A 19,946-nucleotide genomic window follows, 5' to 3' on the forward strand; every position below is an offset into this window, starting at 1 on the left:
ATGAATCTGGCGGCTTATTCGGTATTTTATGATAAGTGATCTACATGTTAATAAAACTCACATAAAATATTAATGTGATAATTTTTCCAAAATTAATAAGTGATAGTATAATTAGTATATAACAGAAATTATGTGCTTGTATATGAACTTTTTGTGGTGGTATATATTGTGGTATATATATAGCATTATTGTGGTTTTAAAAAGTAAAAGTTTTAGCAAAAACTTTTTTTATAAATGGTTCTAATAATTCTATCCTCTCGCTTGATCTCAAGTTAGACGCTAATTGCTGGTTAATTTACCAGAATAATTCTAAGTGCGGCCTATTCTAAATGAGATTGTAAATTATTATTAGTTTGATATTTCTATACTTTTTTGTTTAAAAACAAAAATATTTTAATAGGTCATGTGTTTTGGGAATGTTTGTTCTGTGCTGAAACTATAAAAGTCGGACAGAATTTTTTTATAAAATTCTTCTTCACTTTTTAAATTTATGCTGATTTGTAATTTTAATAGTTTAAAGAATTTAACATATTTATAAAAAATCTTTAAATTAATACCTTATATTTCAGATGCAAAGCTGAGTTTGTTTGGTTCCTTTTGCAATGGTTTTGGCTTTCGCACATGCAGTGACATGGATTTTTGTCTCACTTTTACTGGACATGACACTGGAAAAGTACTCTCTCTCTCTCTATTTTTATTATAATTTTTTTTTATTAAACACATTACTATTAAACATAAATTAGGCTTTGTTTTTATGACCTTTTTTTTTCAGGATTTGGATCATACAGAAATAATTAAGAAAGTAGCTGCACAACTTATTAAGCATCCAAAGCTTGAAAATATTGTTCCGATTACCAGTGCTAAAGTTCCTATAGTAAAATTTGCTTGGAAAGATTCTGAAATAGAAGGCGATATAAGCTTATACAATACATTGGTAATTTCATTTAGATTCTGCAGAAATTTAACTTAGTTAATTTTTTTTGTGGCTTTCGTATTTATTATCTTTTGAATTGAAATGTATTTTTACGATCTTATTTCTGTTTGTGATATTTCTGTTTATTTCAGGCTTTGATAAATACTCAGATGCTTGAAGCATATAGCAAAATTGATCCAAGAGTTCAAATTTTAGGTTATGGCTTAAAATATTTTGCAAAAGTAAGTTATTTTTTGTTACAAAATATATTTGAAATTTACAATTAAAAACTGTGATGTTGTTATAAGCATTACATATTTCCTAGCTTTTAAATTTCCTTTATTTCATAAATTTAATCATTCTTAATCCCTCTTTAAATAAATAAATTAGTTTAGTATTTTTGATTCAATTTTATAAAGAATTATTGCGAGTATTTCTGTCCTCAATAAATGTAATAATTAACTTTTTATTTCAATGTGAGTGTATCAAGTGAACTAATTATTATTCAATGTCACGGCAAATGAGCATCAAAATGTACTTTTAACCTTTCTTTCACCAACCATATTAAACATTATTATATACATTAATAAGTTTGCTTTAAATTTCACTGAACTTTTTGGCCTATTATTTAAATATGATTATTTAATATTATTCAATGAACTATCTTTGATCAAAAGCCGCGATGGCTCAGGGGATAGAGCATTTTTGAACCAGGTTCGAATCTCAGTCGATACGAAATACGCATCCGGCTTGCGCTGACCTCAGTGCTGATGTGAAATATCCTCAGTGCTAGACGGATCATGGGTTAGAGTCCCCTTGCCGTCAAGCTAACTGTGGGAGGTTCTCGTCGTATTCCTCTCCATGTAAGGCAAATGCTGATTAGCTCAATCAAAAAGACCCCCATGAAGGCAAATTTCTCCCAATTCTCGATCCAGGAGTTCCCTTGTCTTCTGGATTGGGTTCAGAATTACAAGGCTACGGAGTTGAACATTAGTAGTCATGAACTCATAAAATTTGTTCAGCTGTTCAACAGCGGTTATATATATAAAAAAAATAATAACTTGAGGTATCGTGGAGTTGGCGGAATCGTTTTAACTTTTGGCCAGATCTTTTTTCTTTGAATGATCTTTTTTCTTGGCCAGATCTTTTTTCTTTGAGCTGAATTTTGATTTTATTTATTTATTTCAGACTTTGGGTATTTGTGATGCATCTAAGGGAAGTTTGTCATCATACGCATACATATTAATGGTTATATTCTTTTTACAACAAAGAAATCCTCCTGTAATTCCTGTTCTTCAAGAGGTAGGTGTTATTTTTTATTACAATTTCTTTATATTATAATTTTTTTTATTTAATTTTCTGTTTAGTTATTATTCTGGAAGTTATTCTACAATGAGATCTTAAAATATTCGTTGCTGTAAGTGGTACAAATTAAGAAGTGTTTCCCCAAATTTTTAGTGTATCACCAATTATAACAAAAATGTATGAAGCTAATTCTACAAATATAAAAAAAAAAATTATAAAAAATATTTTTCAATTACGTTTTTGATTGTGTATTTTCATCATGTATAATGCATTTCATGTAAATTTTATTCGTTAACAGTCATTAAAAGACAATACTTTTTTCATGCAAACTATGATATATGCTGTGTGTATGTCTCCTTTTGTATTTTAATTTTTTTTTATTATAGGTTAATTATGAAAAAAACAAAAGTTTGATAATAATTTTAAAAAATTTTGTATTTGTAGTTGCACGAAGGAGAAAAACCAGTTGAACTTATAGATGGCTGGAATACATGGTTTTTCAAGGACATCCATAGACTGGTTTGTTTTTATTATTTTCAAAATTATTATTTGCACCTCATTTCTGATAAATTTTTCTATCAATTATAAAAACAGAGCGTTTTACTAACAACAGAATATCATATTTTCTTAAAATATCGAAACTAGAATTGCATGATCTTCTTTAATTAAATAATTTCCGATTACTTGGCACAAACAATACCTAGATTTGAGTGTTTTAAGTGTCGTGTGCAACAATTTCCCTTAAAAGAACATTAGATACAATTCTTTGAAACTAATGTATGACTTAAATAACTAACTTAAATGATGTTTAGTTATTTTTTTTAAATTAATTTTTCCTGTTACAGCTGACTGCTACTTGCAATTTCTTTATTTTTTCTTAAAAACTAAATAATTCATTTTCTTCATAGTAATTAACTAGAGGGCTCCGCCCCCTGCTCACTACCACTCGCCAACCCGGATAATTGCTATGCAATTACATTTTCACTGGCAATTTTTCTGCACCAACATCACATAGAGAGAATATGATAGGATTGTAAAATGTCAGAGGAACTTATTATCAACATTATAAACTTATATAAAGCAATTTCAATACAAACAATATTATAAACTTATATAAATCGAGGAAGCAATATTATTTAACACATTACTATTACTATAGGGCATTAGCCGGAGATTAATCTACGTATCCGAATCACTCGTGGTAGAGCCTAACTCAAATCATTGTTGATCTTATAGGATGCCGGACGCACCCTATATGGTGCTTTATCTTCCCCCTCCCAGTAATTTAAATTTTAAACTAAAAACAATTAAAACCTGATGAAAAAAACTTTACAAAAATTACAAACAAATTAAAACATGTAATATTAATAAGTTGATTCTAAGTAATATTTCAAAAGCAAATATCATTGCAAGTAATTGCTCAATTAATTTCAATACTGTCAACTGACAAAATATTTTAGTTTCAATCAGAAGTATTTGAAAGTACACCAAGGTATTCGTTTTCATTTAAATGTCTTGACTTTTCCACGTTTCTTCGCCGCGCATTCCTCTGTCATGTATTGATAGCACTCCGATTATTTTCCAGTTAATTTTGTGCAGCTAAATCATGCCGCTCTTGATATCGCCTAAGATATTCACGGCAATCCATTTTTTAGAAAAGATATAAGTATTTTAAAGTAAACTCTGTTCAATATATTTTGATAATTTGGAATGTAAATTGTTTTTTGAGAGAGTGTTGATTCGTGCTTCCAATAACTCTACCCGATTTATCAAAGCTATTAAAAAATATTGGAATTCTAAAATAAATAACAGTGTTCTATCAAAACAAGCATTTTATTATGAAACTTTAGAACAACTATCTTTTTACATTGCCACTCGAAATTATTAATAAACACTGGATAATATTGCGTTAATGACACTTTCATCTAATGACATCATAAACAATCGTTTGCATAATTAGTTCATAATAATCAAATATAATCGTTTGCATAAATAATCGTTCAGTCATTTTATAGCTTTACGTAACAAGTGTGAGATTTGTTTTTTTTTTCTTTTTTTGGGAGAATGACGATGTTATAATTTTGTTGTTGAGTTAATAAATCTTCCTTTTTATAAACTTAATAGTAGAGTTTTCTTAATTATTTGATTCGAAGTCCCCTGAGTTTTATTTGAGGTCAGTTTGTATTTTGTATTTTTCGACAGCATTATTAAAAATTATTACCTTTTCACATACATGCGTTCTCAATTTTGATTGCCTGTTTTGTAGATAGTTTTTTTGTTTATAGTACAGTTTTCTTAATTATTTGATTCGAAGTCCCCTGAGTTTTATTTGAGGTCAGTTTGTATTTTGTATTTTTTGACAGCATTATTAAACATTATTACCTTTTCACATACATGCGTTCTCAATTTTGATTGCCTGTTTTGTGCGTTACTAACCAGAAGTCTTCTGTGATTAGCTGCTATGTGTTATCATTCCACTCTCTTATATATAAAGAAATGCATAAATTTTGTCCATCATTTTCAACCCTATCAATAAATGTTGAATGACTTACCCTTAACCAAGTTAGTTTTTGTCATGGCATTTTTTATTCTAGATTGAAGTAATTTTTATTTAATTTATTTCTTTTTATTGAATTTTATTTAATTCTAGGTTTTTTATTATGAATAGTTGAAACTAAATGTATTTTCAACACATGAAATTTGAATGATTTTAACCTTTTGTTTACAGCTCTGAGCATGATAACAGCTGCTACTCTGGTCAATGTTGTACCAGCTGTAAGCAGAGGGCTAATTTTAAAAATAAAGTGTTTTGTTAAAATTATCAAATTTCTTAACCAATTTTTACCAAGAATTATAAAGTTATTTTTACAGTAAAGAAGTGGAAATATCTTTTATATAATGAATTTTTAAAAGTTTTAACCATCTGTTTAATTTAATAATCAAAATATCAATATTTAAGAAGTAAAATCTTTTTCTGAATACCTGTTTTTTAATATAAAATGTGCTTTTAGATTTCTTTTCGAAAAGTTAGATATTATTTTTCGTAAGGCTTTTACTAATCTATCTTTTCCTGTATGTTTTAGAAAGATGTTTGGCCTGAGTATGGAAAAAATAAGGAACCAGTAGCACAGTTATGGGTTGAATTATTTAATTTTTATACTTGTGATTTTAATTGGAGGGAATATGTAATTGCAATTAAACAGAAAAATCCTTTAAGACGCTTTAAAAAACTATGGATATCAGAGGAACTTGCAATTGAAGGTGAGTGCTTTATCACTTGATTTAGATTCTACTTTAAAAAATGTAAAAATTTCCAGAGTACTGGATAAAATTTGAGGAACTAAAATAACTAATACAATCATTTAGCACTATAAGAATGGCTTAAATTTAAACAAATTTAATATTAAAAAATTGCCATATTCATTGAAAAGCTAAATATTTATATTATTTGAGAGTCAGTTTGAGTATTAGTGTTTGATTATGAAAATTAATGCACTATTTGTCATTATGAATTAATGTTTCTTTCATAGTATTGTAAATGTTTAGCTTGTAATTTGTTAATTTAGTAGTATTAATGAAATTTGATTATGAGTTTTCAATATAAAATAAAATAAATTTCTAATATAAAATATTGCACAGCTATTTTAATTTCTTAAATACAATAAATTCATTTATTTATTTTTTGCGATTGCTGCTATTTAGTTTCTTCAAAAAATGTGCTATATTAAATAGCCTAAAAAATTAATACTGTTATTTAAATTAGATAGTATTTATAAACTGTTTAAGAAATATTTTTTTTTAAAAAATGGGGGGATTCTTTCCATTTTTTTTCAATTTGGGTTGAAAGGAACTACCTATTTCTTCTGAGACATTTTTGTACATGGTTTTTTGCTTAGTAGAAAAAACTTGCCATCTTGTTACATGCACTATAAATTATAATGTTGCTAATTAACATAATGTTCTCTTTGAGAAAGAGATGAAGACTGATATTCAGTTACAAACTTATTGTATTAATCAAAGCAATACAATGATTATTATTATACAGTAAAAATTCAATTAAAATACACTTCTATAACAAACACCAACCTTCAAAGAACAATCTTATGTTTATGGTACTGAATATCTTCTATAAGTTTTACATTATGAAAACCTCTGAACAACAGCCACTCGTTGCTAGCATGATTTTTGTATCAGAGTGCATCTTAGTAAACTTTTTTTTTTAGTTTTTTATCTCTTGTCCGCAACAATTTTAATCGATCAATGATGCACATATTTTGTTTCATTGGTCTGTGAATTTAGGTCATTGTTAACAGTTTTAAAGAATTCATAAAATAGTCAGTCATAGATTTAACAGTTCAATATCATCCATTACAGATACGCTATGTATTTCAAGAGTGATCAGCAGATATCACAGGAATATTATTCTATGCTTGTTCTGTTGAAATTAAGCATTTACACTGAAGTCGATCACAGTTTTGACAGTTCAATTCTACTGCTGATAAGCTGCATCTCTCATAGGTGGTTTGCAGAAATCTCAGGTCTAATATACACTCACTCTGTGTCATCGGTCAGCTTTCAAATGAAGATTTTCCTAAAAATTTCCAAACTAGCACAACAAAATTTGTAAAATTTGTTGCACTAAAATTTGGGCGATTTTACTTTTCCATTCTTTATGCTGTAAACACTGATTAAAGTAAATCCTTTAAAAAACTTTAAAAAATAAACAATCAAAATATGAATGATAATCTCTAGCAAAAATTCCTTATATTTTTAGAATAAAAGTTTTTGAGGAAAGTAAAAAAGGAATAATTCTGTGAAAATTATATGTACTTTACAGCAGTAGAAAAACACAAATTAATGGCATCTTACCTATAAGGGATCATGGCATGGATCAGTATTTTAGTGAATTAAACTAGGATTCATAAATTAAGTGACATAGGACAGTTAACTGAAATTTGGTTAACTAATTGCTGTGAAAAACCTGTGCTGATTTCTGGACCAGTTTTACAAGAAAATGCTCCACAAATTGCAGAAAAATTAGGGGTGGAAAATTTAAAAGTGTCAAATCCTCATCATCAGGCTGGCTTGTTCAGAGGTTTTACTGTATAACATTTCCTCCAAGGATATCAAATAAAAATTAAGAAATAAAATTAATTATTAATATTATAAAAATAATTAATAAATGAAATTATGGATAAAACTATGAACCTTGTCAGAAGATAAAGTGTAATACAGTAGTATAACCTGGAAAATCTGGTCTGCTCGGGGTTTTGGAAAATTCTAGAATTTAGTTTTTCTACCAAAATTCAAAATTTTCCGAAGTTAAGGGTCCAAAATTATCTTTTAAAAAAAGTGTGCGATTCCATCATAAGCCCACATTATCTTTTGCGTTTTTAAGGCACTTATCCTACAAAATTACTCAATTTTTTTAAAATTTTGATATTTTAATACATTATAACAACCTCACTCAAAGCAACTCCCGATTTATCTTCCAAAAATCGCCAATGAGTACAGTCAAGATTTCTACCTTGTTTACAAGCCTAGTAGTATTAAAAATTAAAACTTGCTCTTAATTTTGATTTGATCCAAGTTTGATGTTATTAATGTAATTGACGTGATTGATAAGATATGTAACTAATGTTAAAACTTAATTCTGCAATGTAAGCACAATTGCAATATGTTTTTTATAATTTGTAACATTTTGTTTAATTGTATTGTTTTCGATGTAAAAAAGATAAAATATCAAGTAAAAATCTCTAAAAATACATTAAGCAGTCATATCCCACTGTATCATCATATCATACTGCATCGCTTACAATGATTTGAATTTGCTCAAAAAATCTTTCTCATCTCATTAGTTAGTCATTCTGCATAATTTCATTACCGTAAATGTCATCTCCTGTTCACGCCATTTGTACACCACCAAGCTTTGTCGTACCGAAAGTTTCATCATCCTCTTATTTATTTTATTGATTTCACAAAAGAATACATTGTTTCTTATTACTTAATGCTTCTAATTGAACTACAGTGATGGGCATACGGAGTCCAAAATCTGAAAAACGAAAACAGAAAGGCAGGAGAAAATGGAAAACAAATCCATATGTGATTTCAATCGAAGGTATGTCAGCAAAATTTCGAGTTATCCTTACATATCATCTAAGCTTAGTGACTTAAGAAACATAAATCGTGTGTATTGAAGAGAAAAAAAAATATGCAATTTTAATTTCAAAAAAATCACTTTATCATCCATTAGTGGATGCTCTGATTGAAATGTATGTAAAATCACTCATTACTCATTAAGAGACTTTTTTCTTCCTTTTTTTAAGATCAAATCATTTTATCTGATTTTTTTCTATTCAAAAAGTATATTTGTAGCATCGTTTTGTACTTGACTAGAAAACAGAAATTTATGGGTTTATAAATCTGTGTTAATTTAGGGAAAAAAGAAAAATCTTGAATTTTTGAAAAGGATATCTAATATTTTGTTAATATTTTTCATACTAGGGCAAACAGTTTTTTTTTTTTACTTTAATGTGTTTTATACAGTAATTTTTCACATTTATTTAATTGGTGTGCATAACTTGGTATTTTAGAATGGATTATTTCTAATTTAAATAAGATTTTGAGATTGATATGTTTTAAATCATCTCTTAAAAAAATACTCTAATGTAACCAAATTTTGTCACTATTCTTTAAGACAACATTTCATCAAAAGCATAATTCGTCATTTTATTTTCAAGCATTAGTATTTTACCAACAAAAATTTACGTTAATAGTAATGCTAGTCTATGGGTATTTATTTGTATCTTTGAAATTTAAAATAAAAAAATTTCTCAGAACTCAAATATTAACTTTTGGTATGAAAATTAAATCTAGGATTCTGCTTGATATTTGTTAAGAAAAAAAAAACTTTTCAAATAACCTTAAAAATGATTTGTAATGTTGCTTTAAGAAAAAATAAAGTGTTATTTCATTAACTAATTGTCAATGTTTTAAAAGTCTGAAAAGCATTTTCATTAACTTTCAGTTGATAATGTAGGCCTCTTTGTATTGACTGAAACTTATAGTTTCGATTATTAGATAAGATTAAATATACTTTGTTTAAACTGTAAATTAGTATTAATTATAAATCCTTATCAGTAAGATAATTCAGCCAAGTAAAGAAAATTTGGCTAAATACTAAGTACAGTGTGTAGTACTTTCTATAGTTACTGTTTAGCACTATTTGAAAATTTGTTTGAAATTTTAGTTAACTGAAAGTCATTGATTATGGTTGTTTACATTTCCTCCACTAGCTGAAAGCTATGTATGTTTGAAAGTTTTTTATGTTTGTTGCCTGTGAACAGTGCTATGAAATAAGGTTTAACTTATGAAGATCAAGAGAAAAGAGCTGGGTTTTTTTTCCTCCATTTTTCACAAAAATAATGATTAGAATGCCTTCTGTTACATTTTGAGGATTACTATGTTTTACCAAATCTACAGCGCGAAAAATTTGTTCTCCCTGACAGTTATTACAGTGTGAAGATGGACTGAGATAAATGGAAAAACAGTTCCTGCTTCCTTGAATTAGTTTTCCTCTCAATCAGCTTTCATGGACATAAACCGTTCTTACCCCTTGATCTTCATTTATATAAATTATCATTTACAATTTATTCTACATTATATTTCATTCTTTTCTAGATCCTTTTGATTTGCATCATAATCTGGGTGGTGGATTGAGTAAGAAAAGTAAGTTCTTTTTAGTACAAACAAGACTCCCAAATGATCCTCTTTTTCCTTTCAAAGTCAGTTTTTTCTTGTAAAATCCATTTTAGTCCTCTTTTTACTAATTTGAAAATATGTTTAAGGAAGGGTTTCTGTTACGTAAAAATTATGATGCACCCTAACTTTTTATGTCTACTTCTCCCCCCATCATTCAAGTAATTTGAAGTTATCTCAAACTATTAAATCTCTTCATACAGTTCATTTAAAATGATTTTAATCATGCCAACGATTCATTAATAACTAAAATATTGAAATTTTGAACTGCGGGGCCGTTTACAAATTAATCTGTTTACTTCAATTGAAATGTGTAGCTGCATTTGAAATAAGAAAAAATTTTAATTAAAAATATTAATATCTGATTAAAAATTATTAAACCAATTACATTCACAAAAAATATTTTTTAATTTCATTTTTATTTTATGTACTATAATAATTCTTCTAAATAGTAGTTTTTATTATGATTATATTTGCAATTTGAAAAAAAAACTGTGTTTAAAATTTTATGTTACATCGAAAACTCAACTCCTTGTAACTTTCAGAACTGTTGGGGTTTAACTGTAAGATTTATTTGCAATTCTAAAATCATGAAGTTTGCACTCTAATGCAGAGTTCCCACTAACTGTACAATTTATTAAGGCATATTGTTTTTGTGGACTTGTGATTTTAAAGTTTGAATAATCTCTTTACCTCCTTCTTTATAAACAATTTGATAATGGATGAATTTGTCAAAATGGTGAATTGAAGGACCATGCTAATTTATTGTTGACACTATGTATTTTTCTTCCCTGAGCTAATAAATCTCTCTCTTTATTATTTTTTAAAAAAAAAAATTATTATTCAAATTACTAAATTTGATCTGAGAAACATTTATTGTTCAGTTTTTCTAAAAATAAATTTCCCAGCTTCATAATCTTTATCATTATTGAGATTGTATCTAATTAACAATTCAATAATAAATGGAAATTGAACTGGGATCATTCGTTAACTTATGTAGGTAAAATTTTATTTAGGAATTCACTTTCTAATTCACAGCACGTTTATCAATGAAATGAATTCTAATAAAAAAGAGACTGAAGAAAGCTGTTAATAATAGGTTCATTATCGAGGCAACAATTCTACAGATGTGATGAAGTCGGTAAAAATAGTAATTGTTAACATATTATTGTAGATATCCTTAAAAAATAGTTTTAAAAGTTTTTTTTTAACAACTTTTCTTTTTTTCTTTATAATTATTGCACAATTTTTTGTAGCAAGTCTTAAATGTGCCAATATTAAATAGGTTTTTAGAATAACTGGACTCACTTAAATTTTTTTTAGTAAATTTTTTATTTTTTCTAAACTTTCAGGCTTATTTTGGTAAATTATTAATCAAAAGAGCAGTTTTAGAAATTAGTGTTCTTTGAAAATAAATTGTTAAGAAACTTATAATTAAATTTTTATCTTTTTAGTATCCTGTATCTCAATAAATTCTATTTAACTGAATTGTTTACTGTTTATATAATGAACACTAGCAAAATTGTTTATTATAATTCAGATTATAGACTATTTTAACTAAAAATGGGGTCGCAGAGTATTCCACACATTTCTTTCACAAGAAATTTTTTGAAAACAATTATCCAGAAAAGTTTTCTTTTTACACCAAAATATGGAATAAAAGGAAAACTAAAATGTTTTGCATCCTAAATAAGAAATCATTTTGCAAGAACTCTGTAACATTCTGCGACAATGTCACTGCGATTCGGGCCCAAGGCCTGCGTTTTGCTCAGCTCAGTATATTTAAGCTTGGATTTCTGCGTGAATAAAATAAATTTACTTGCAATTCAAAATTTTTAACTTGCTAAGACATCTTTCTTCACCAATTTATTTGTATTAAATTATTTAATTTTAGTTTCACCATTTAAAATATATTTAACTATATGTAGTGATAAACATTTTCCAGTGTTATTGTTGTAAATTTGTTAAAAATTTTAAAGATAAATTTATGTATTCATGACCATGTATGGCCTTTGTTGAACTCGTTAATATATAAAAAAATACACCTAGTTTATATTTTGTACAGTTTACATTCTTACATGAATGTTATCTCTTTTAGTCATCATTAAAGCCTAGAGTTTCATATTTTTCTTGCAATTTTTCAATTTTAAATTCTATTGCAGTGAACGCATACATAATGAAGACTTTTATAAGGGGACGGGAGCGTTTCGGATCACCTTTAATACATGAAAGAATGCATACACTCTATAAACAAGAATTGGTAAATATTTTTCCATAATATCTATCTCTTTATTTATATCTTTTTTTATCTATTATTTACAAATAATTTATTAATTACCTATTTTATACAAGTTTATGTAACATCTCAATTTTTTTTTTAAATTATTAATCGAAATTTGGTTCTTAAAATAAAATTTTAAGAAATGCTAGAGTTTGCCTTTTACAAGTCTATAATACACTCTAAATTCTTTAAAAAGTTTTTTTTTTTATTCTTTTAAAACTTAAAATAAAATCAAAGACATGACATGTGCACAAAGCATACAGTTTTTGCTGTGAGCATTATTATTATTACATAATTATCATTTTGCTACCATTTAAATTAAGTTTTAATTAATAAGTTATAATATTGAACAGAAAGTTTCTTTCCAATTTTAAAATTAGAAATGATTTTAGAGGCTGAAAAACATATCTCTAAGTTCTTTTGGTTATTATTTTAGTTGTGTTATATTTCTTTTAATATCTTTGTACTGTGGTGATATTTTGGAATGATCTTGTGTGAATAACATTTGATACAACTTCATTTTTTAAGATTTTTTATTGAACTTCTAAAATGTAACTATAATTTTAATTTGCAGTATTTATTCCAATCATTGCTTGAGAGGGGAAAATTATTTTTTAAAATTAATTTCTTTATTCTTCATGAATTTATTTTTAATTTTCAAAATGTTAAAGTGTTGTTAATTTTGAATTTGCTTCTATATCCGTATAATATGTACCTTTATGTTCTTTACAGACTTACTTTTACAATCGAAACTTTTTAAATTCTGGACGAGAACCACCTCACGATCGAGGTTGTGGAAATTGTGGTAAAATTGGACATAAGAGAAAGGATTGTCCCCAAGAAAAAACTTGCTCTTACTGTAGGAGACCTGGTCATCTTGTGAAAAACTGTCCTAGGAAACAAGGACAGCCGAAAGACCAAAGAAATATGAAAAAGGGAAATCGCTATAATTTTGGTATGAATTTAAAATTTTAAGAAATATTCTAGATTGAAATCTGCTTTTTATCTAAAAAATTTATGTTTGTTAAAATACTTTTAATTTGACTTTCTGTTATAATGTGACACCCCTTTGTCAGAATTTTTTTGGGCTTTCTGCGACATACCTCTATAATACAAATATCTTTCTGCAAGATATTTAAAAATAACAAAGATATTTCTTACCAATTTAAAGTATTAGAAGCGTTAATTTCAACAACAAAAAAATTAAATAAATAAATTGGATCAAATAAATTTATTTTTTCAATTGAATATGTGATTTTTTTAATTTACTAAATGCATGCTTTAATTTCAAGATTCAGTTGTTGTAATAAATAATATTGGATTTTAAAAGCTATGAGGAAATCAGTGCTGCATGAAAAAATAGAACAAAAATTTCGATAGAGGAGAAAACCAAATTTTTTACTTCATTATTTTATTTATTTTTCATTATTCTCAAATGAGAATAGAAAAATCTCGAGCATTTTTTCCCATACTCCAATGTGTGAGAGGCATCTTTTGAATACAATTCTGAAAAGATAAAAATCTTTCGAAAATTTCTGCAGAAAAGAAAGGCAAAATGTTTTATTTCCAAAAGGAAAAATCTTTCTGCAAGAACTCTGTAACATTCTGCCGCAATGTCGCTGTGTCTCCACAATTCTGCCACGGGGTGTGACGCTTAAATATTTCTGTTTAAAATAGTATGACTTTGTAGCTTTTTGGAATAATTGCGGATTATAAATGTCTATATAGTCAATCAAACTTACTATTTTAAAAGTGCAAACTAACTGCCAGTTACAATTATACTTCGCTAATGTCTTGTAACTCATCTATGCTTGAAGAAACTCTTGTCACTATAGCATTCATGCCCTCATTTTGCTATTATCTACAGCCTTTTTTGTGTGTAAAAATAAATTACTTTTGGGTGATCTTAATTAGTTATCTAAGTAGCCTTGAACTTATATGTATGAAGTTGGATATTGATTTAATTTTTTGAATTGCTTAGTGACTGCAATTTTCATTAATATTTCATTATTTAACCACAAATCTAAAATATATGAGTTTCAAAATTGATATTGCCAATGAAAAAATCAACAATATCAGTTATAATGCAAAACAAATAAATTAACTTTTTAATCACTCTGAAGACAATACATTTTAGTCACTACTTACTCTCAAACTATTATCACATTTCACATTAAATAAAAGCTTGACTTACGGGAATTTTGCCAGCAATTTTGACAATAATTGCTTTTGAGAAGAGCAATTCCAGTAATGATGAGATGCGGTTTGGCAAGTAAGGGAAAAGGCCTCTAGTATTTTTTTTTTATAATTTATTCTATATCTATTCAAATAATATTCCTACATAGATTAATTTAATCCATTTTCACTTAATATGTCCTATTTTTAATCGGTCATTTACATGTTTCTACGTTTAATTTAAATAAAACCTCAACCATTTTCTATCGCTTGTTTATTTTTAATTCTTTCAGCCGATAAATTCTGACAAATATTCATCACTCGTTGTAATCCAAACATTAAATTTTTGGCCTTCAAATGAAAAATTTAATTCACTAAGCCCGAACCACAGTCATTAATTACATACCGATTCTCAAGATCTCTCATAACTGGTTTTACTCATTTTTTAAATTTCACTGATATTTTTCATTGTATTTGCATCTTGAAATGATCCAATGAATGAAACAAAAAAGCAACATCCTTACTTTTTTCAAACCAATTTTTACTTAATTGAAATTTGCTATTTTGTAAATGTTTTTAATTACTTCAAAGCATTTGTTATACTGTATAAATCTAAGTCAAAATGGAAAAGCAGCTAAAACCAAATTTGTCTTATGTAAACAATTTAATAAAAAGTTAGAAATTAAAAACAAGCAAAATGAAAAGTTTTATTTGTTGCCCATAAGCTGCAAGCATATAGAACTCAAGTTAAAAATATAGAAGAAACATAGAAAATAATAAAGATAAATGAAAAGAGATGAAGAATTATTAAACTAAAATAGTTTTAAAAATATATATATATATTTAAAGGCCTGAAAACAAAAAATGCAGAGATAGAATTGTGTAATCGATATAATCATGTAAAGATATAACCTGAATGAAGATATAAGCTGATGAAAAGATTATATCTTTTCATTTTTTTGTTTGTTTTCTAACTTTTTAATAATTTTTCTTCTTCTCTTTTCATTAATTTTTATTATATTTCATGTTTTCTCTATATTTTTAACTTATATCATAACAGATACACACACACACACATATATATATAAAACACACACAATATTGTGTTAAATATTGCTCTAGTTCTCTGCCAAACTTTAAGAGGTATTTGTGTTTCTTTTGGTATGCCTTTTTTTTTTAAAACACCCATTTTTATCTGTAATTATTTAATAATAAATGTGCTTTAATTTTAGTATTTGAGCCAAATGTATTTTTAAAAATGCATGTTAATTTATAATTTGTATGATAAACAAATTAAGGAGGCATAACAGCTCTGAATAATATTAATTTTATGTTTATTTATGATAGTTTGGCAATTCTTTATTATTATTTTTCCAATTTTCAGGATAAATTTTGTTTTAAATTTTTGATATAAAACTATTTTTAAAAAAAAAGTTCAAGAGTTTTGTTTTGAATGTAGGTACAGTAAAACACCATTCTTATACATCTTTCATGTGATCAATTTAAATTGATGTATACATTAAAAAACATAAAATAAAATTAAACAAACTAGTGGAAATTCATATAATAAAAAATAATTTTGATAACATTATAGTATTGTTAATATTTGACATTTTATATTATTTTTTAAGAAAAAATAAAGGTAATATATAGTAGTTAAAATTGAAAACAAAAAATCTTTTCAAAAGTAAAAGAAAAAAAGCAACTTACATTTAATTTAAATCCTAAACTCTCAAAGATATATGTTACTGTGGATTACTAAAATCAAGAGAATGTCAACTTTCACCAGTGAATGTCAACAATCATATAGTCGCTTTGGTGAATGTTTGAAATATTTGTTTGTCTGATTTGATACTAATTTATTTGCTAATATTATTATATTTATTCATTATTTTAATATCTGCTAAGGATAGATTAGGGAAAACACCAGTGTTCAAAGCGGCGGCGCTTGACCTTAAAAAAAACATTGATGTTAGGCATACCGGGCAAATGTATACTAGGTAGTTGCACTGAACCTTTTAAAAACATCAGTGTAGGTTATACCAGGCAGTGACGCTTGGCTAGACCTAGTATATATTTCCGACGTTTGCGAAGTGACTGTGATTGTCAACATTCATTGGTGGAAGTCAACAACCACTAATTAGGTCTTAAAGTCTACCAGTATAGAAAGTAATGTAACATATACATTACTTTCTATACTGGTAGACTTTAAGAAAAAAAATCTCCATCTGTGTGAGTGGAGGGGATCTTTTTTTAGAACTTACTTAGTTTCTTGAATCAATATTTGTGTACTTATAACAAAAATGAAGTATAACCAAAAAGTTTTTAACTATATAACTTAACTATATTAACATTGCATAGATTGAGAAAGAATTAGAACTCTAATGAAAATTAAGTACATGTGAGAAGCATATGAATAGTGCTCTGCTGTATATCATAATGATATTTGATTGTTTCTTTTAATAATTTATATTACACATTATTTGCATTGATATTTGTAGACTCTCCAAACAATGAAAGAAAAGGATCTGTGGAAAAAGTTCAAAATCAGCGTATGCCTCAACATCATCCATTAATGAACAATGATGTATTGATGAGAACTTTCCCTGGCATGAATTCCCCATTCGATTCTCAAAAATTATTACAAATGGGTGTTCCCATGCATCGTATGCCTCCCCCAGGTTTTCCTGGTAGGACTCCCGCAAATCCTCCTCCTGGCTTCAAAAACAATGCTCAGCTACTTCAAAAACCTGCAGGTTATGCATCACCATTTCCACCCGTACCACCTTTTCCTAGACAAGGGAACAAAAAGGAAGTACTTTCTCAAAGCCCACCTAAACTCTACAGTGGATCACCGCCCAAAAACTTCCAGCAAAATAAATATCATAAAGTGCAGGAACCATCGGGGTGGCCCGTGAATCCTCGGAATGTTCCGTTTCAAGTCGAAAGACACCCTAATCCCCAACGCATGCAAGGAAATGGCCGAGGTCATTGGCTGAATAATAGACCTTTACTTCCCCATCCTGTTCAGCACAAATCTAATCAACATCAGACTATGGATCATAGACGCAATAGGACCAATTCTGATCATCAGCCATATAATTCAAACTCTGACAAATGGTCCTCCCGTTGATGCAATTAATTTCTTTTATTAATTAGTTGTTGTATTTGTAATATAGATTCAACATCATTGCATAAATGACGTTAGTTTCTTTTACTTAATTGACGAAATATTTTTGTTAAGGGCAATTATTATTATACTATTTCTTTTATTCCTGTTGGGGCGTCATACAGACGATTTTATTGTTGATTTTTTTTTCTCTCAAGCATTAAAAATGTATATTATGCTTAAGCAGGCATATATGTAGTAATGTTTATTTCCTGACTAAGTAATTCATTGATTATTTTCAAACTAGTTATATTTGTATAATTTTTTTCACTATTTTAATTAAATTGAAACTTTCTAAACTTTTTTATTTATAATAAGACTACAGTTAAGTCTTCAAATGAAGTACATATTGTTTTTGCATTCTCAAATTATATGAAGCATCAAACATTGAGAAATTAATAAAATCGGATTAGAAATATGTTTTACATTTGTGCTATTTATTCAAAATCGTTCTAAGATTTCCTTTCAAAATGTAGCTTAATTTAGCTTATGTTAGTATTTTGTCCGGCATATATCTTTTAATTTGGGTTTAAGAGCTTTGTATATGGTTTCAACCATAAGGAAAAAAAAGGTTATAAAGTGTTTAAGAAGATGTATATATATTTGTAATTTAGTTGAAAAATGTTGTATTTCTTTCTTTAAGAATATGTAGAATGAATAGAAGTCAATTAAATTCTGGAATCTTTTGTTATTATTTCAAGTATTGATATATTTTAGAATAGTTTGAAAGATTTTGTTTTAAACTGTCAGTTTAGGGTATTTTCTTAAAAAAAATGCAGGGTAAGGATCCATCTGAATTAATCAAAGATTTTTAAAGTCTTGCACTCTTTATTCTCTCTCTCTCTTAGTAGAAAATAATTTTCCAGGAGAACATGATATTTTTTGCTTTTTTTCTTGAATTGAACCAGGTTTTTATCTATTCAGGAAAAACAAAATTATAAGACTGTCTAAATATGTAATTTTTCTCATTTTTTAACATTTTAAAAATGTTTTACTAATATTAGCATTTTGTATTAACGTCATCTGTTTGCTTTTTTCATTCATCTTAGTAATAAATTAAACTTATCTAACAATTATGCATTATAACTGAAAACTATTAATTTTTTTTATCTGTTTCTTTCACTGAATGAAAATAAACAGTGCTACTGATTTATATTGTTTATTTTCTCCATTCATATAAAATGCTTGTCAATTTTAATGCGCAGTTATATTTAAAAAACATTAGTGTAAAAATTTACGGATTAAATTCATAATAATTATTCAGTGTTTTGATAATGTTTATTCCATTTTCCATCAGAAAACTTTTGTATATTAAATTTTTTACACATAACTGTATTTAAATGCAGCCATTTAAATCTTACCTCTCAATTTAAAAACAATTTGAATGCAATTCATTGTAATTGTCAAATTTACTCTTAACAAATCAGGTTGATTATTTTGTTTTCTACTGAAAATTATGTAAAATATTATGAATAATTTTATCTTTTTATTTACAATGAAGTATCAGTATATTCTGTACAATTCAGTATAAAAATGTAAATGAGACAAAAGATAATTGTTTCTTTGAACCCTGTGTCATATCAATACAAATAGTGTTATTGATTCTAATGTTTATACATGTTTTTTGTAATTCTTTTAATCTTTGCTAATTGTAAAAAGGCAAAATATTATGATTTTAAACTTGATTCAAAATAATTCAAATTTGTAGCTATAATTTTGTTAAAAGGTAGAAATTGTTTATCTATCCAAAGTCATTTTATAATTTTTCCATTCCAGCCTGGGACATTATCTAAATGATAATTTATTTCTTTACAATGCAGCAGTTATTAACTTTTTCCCCATATCAGTTTATTTAAAGACTGAAATGCTTTTGTAATAATTGAGCAAATATTATTTAGAAATGTAATAAGCAAATTTTTTCCTCGTCTTAAACAAGAACTAAAATCTTATAATGGACAAGTTTGTTGCAATATAAAGTTATTAGACTCAAGGTAAATGGGGAAATAAAAATGAAATGTTAACTAAAGTAAAAACATCAAAAACAAAATTTTTTTATTTATTTATTTTTTTGTCAACATCCAAACTTTTTCCATTATTCAGTGATGTAATTTTAGCATTGTATCTTACATATTTGATACACAATTTGGGGGGAGAAAGGTAATTTCACTTAACGTACAAATACTTATACAGATAATACGAAATAATATTTTTTATTTAAAAATAAAATAAGATTTAAGTTATTTTTTACTCCATATAATGCGCTCATTCTCTTTAAAAGCAATTAGTTAAGCAATATAATTTTTATAAACTTTCAGAATTTTTTAATCTATTTTATAAATTTTGCT

At 26.8% G+C, this 19,946-nt stretch overlaps 1 protein-coding gene across 3 annotated transcripts in view; it reads left to right on the forward strand.

Moving 5' to 3' along the window:
- The window catches only part of LOC107439874 (terminal uridylyltransferase 4), a 48,737-nt gene extending 29,089 nt beyond the window's left edge, over nt 1-19,648 (forward strand). For 2 of the 3 annotated variants that reach the window (XM_016052605.4, XM_043053756.2), the window contains 11 exons: nt 570-673; nt 773-934; nt 1,066-1,155; nt 2,102-2,215; nt 2,663-2,737; nt 5,302-5,479; nt 8,247-8,336; nt 9,899-9,946; nt 12,139-12,236; nt 12,990-13,212; nt 16,934-19,648. In XM_016052605.4, coding sequence (XP_015908091.2) covers nt 570-673; nt 773-934; nt 1,066-1,155; nt 2,102-2,215; nt 2,663-2,737; nt 5,302-5,479; nt 8,247-8,336; nt 9,899-9,946; nt 12,139-12,236; nt 12,990-13,212; nt 16,934-17,565 — 1,814 coding nt within the window. In that variant the 3' untranslated portion in view covers nt 17,566-19,648. The remainder of the gene's footprint in view (nt 1-569; nt 674-772; nt 935-1,065; nt 1,156-2,101; nt 2,216-2,662; nt 2,738-5,301; nt 5,480-8,246; nt 8,337-9,898; nt 9,947-12,138; nt 12,237-12,989; nt 13,213-16,933) is intronic. The other variant, XM_016052607.4, reaches the window with a different exon arrangement.
- Nucleotides 19,649-19,946: the final 298 nt, after the last annotated feature.

Source organism: Parasteatoda tepidariorum, chromosome 2, assembly GCF_043381705.1.
Source record: "Parasteatoda tepidariorum isolate YZ-2023 chromosome 2, CAS_Ptep_4.0, whole genome shotgun sequence".
NCBI lineage: Eukaryota > Metazoa > Arthropoda > Arachnida > Araneae > Theridiidae > Parasteatoda > Parasteatoda tepidariorum.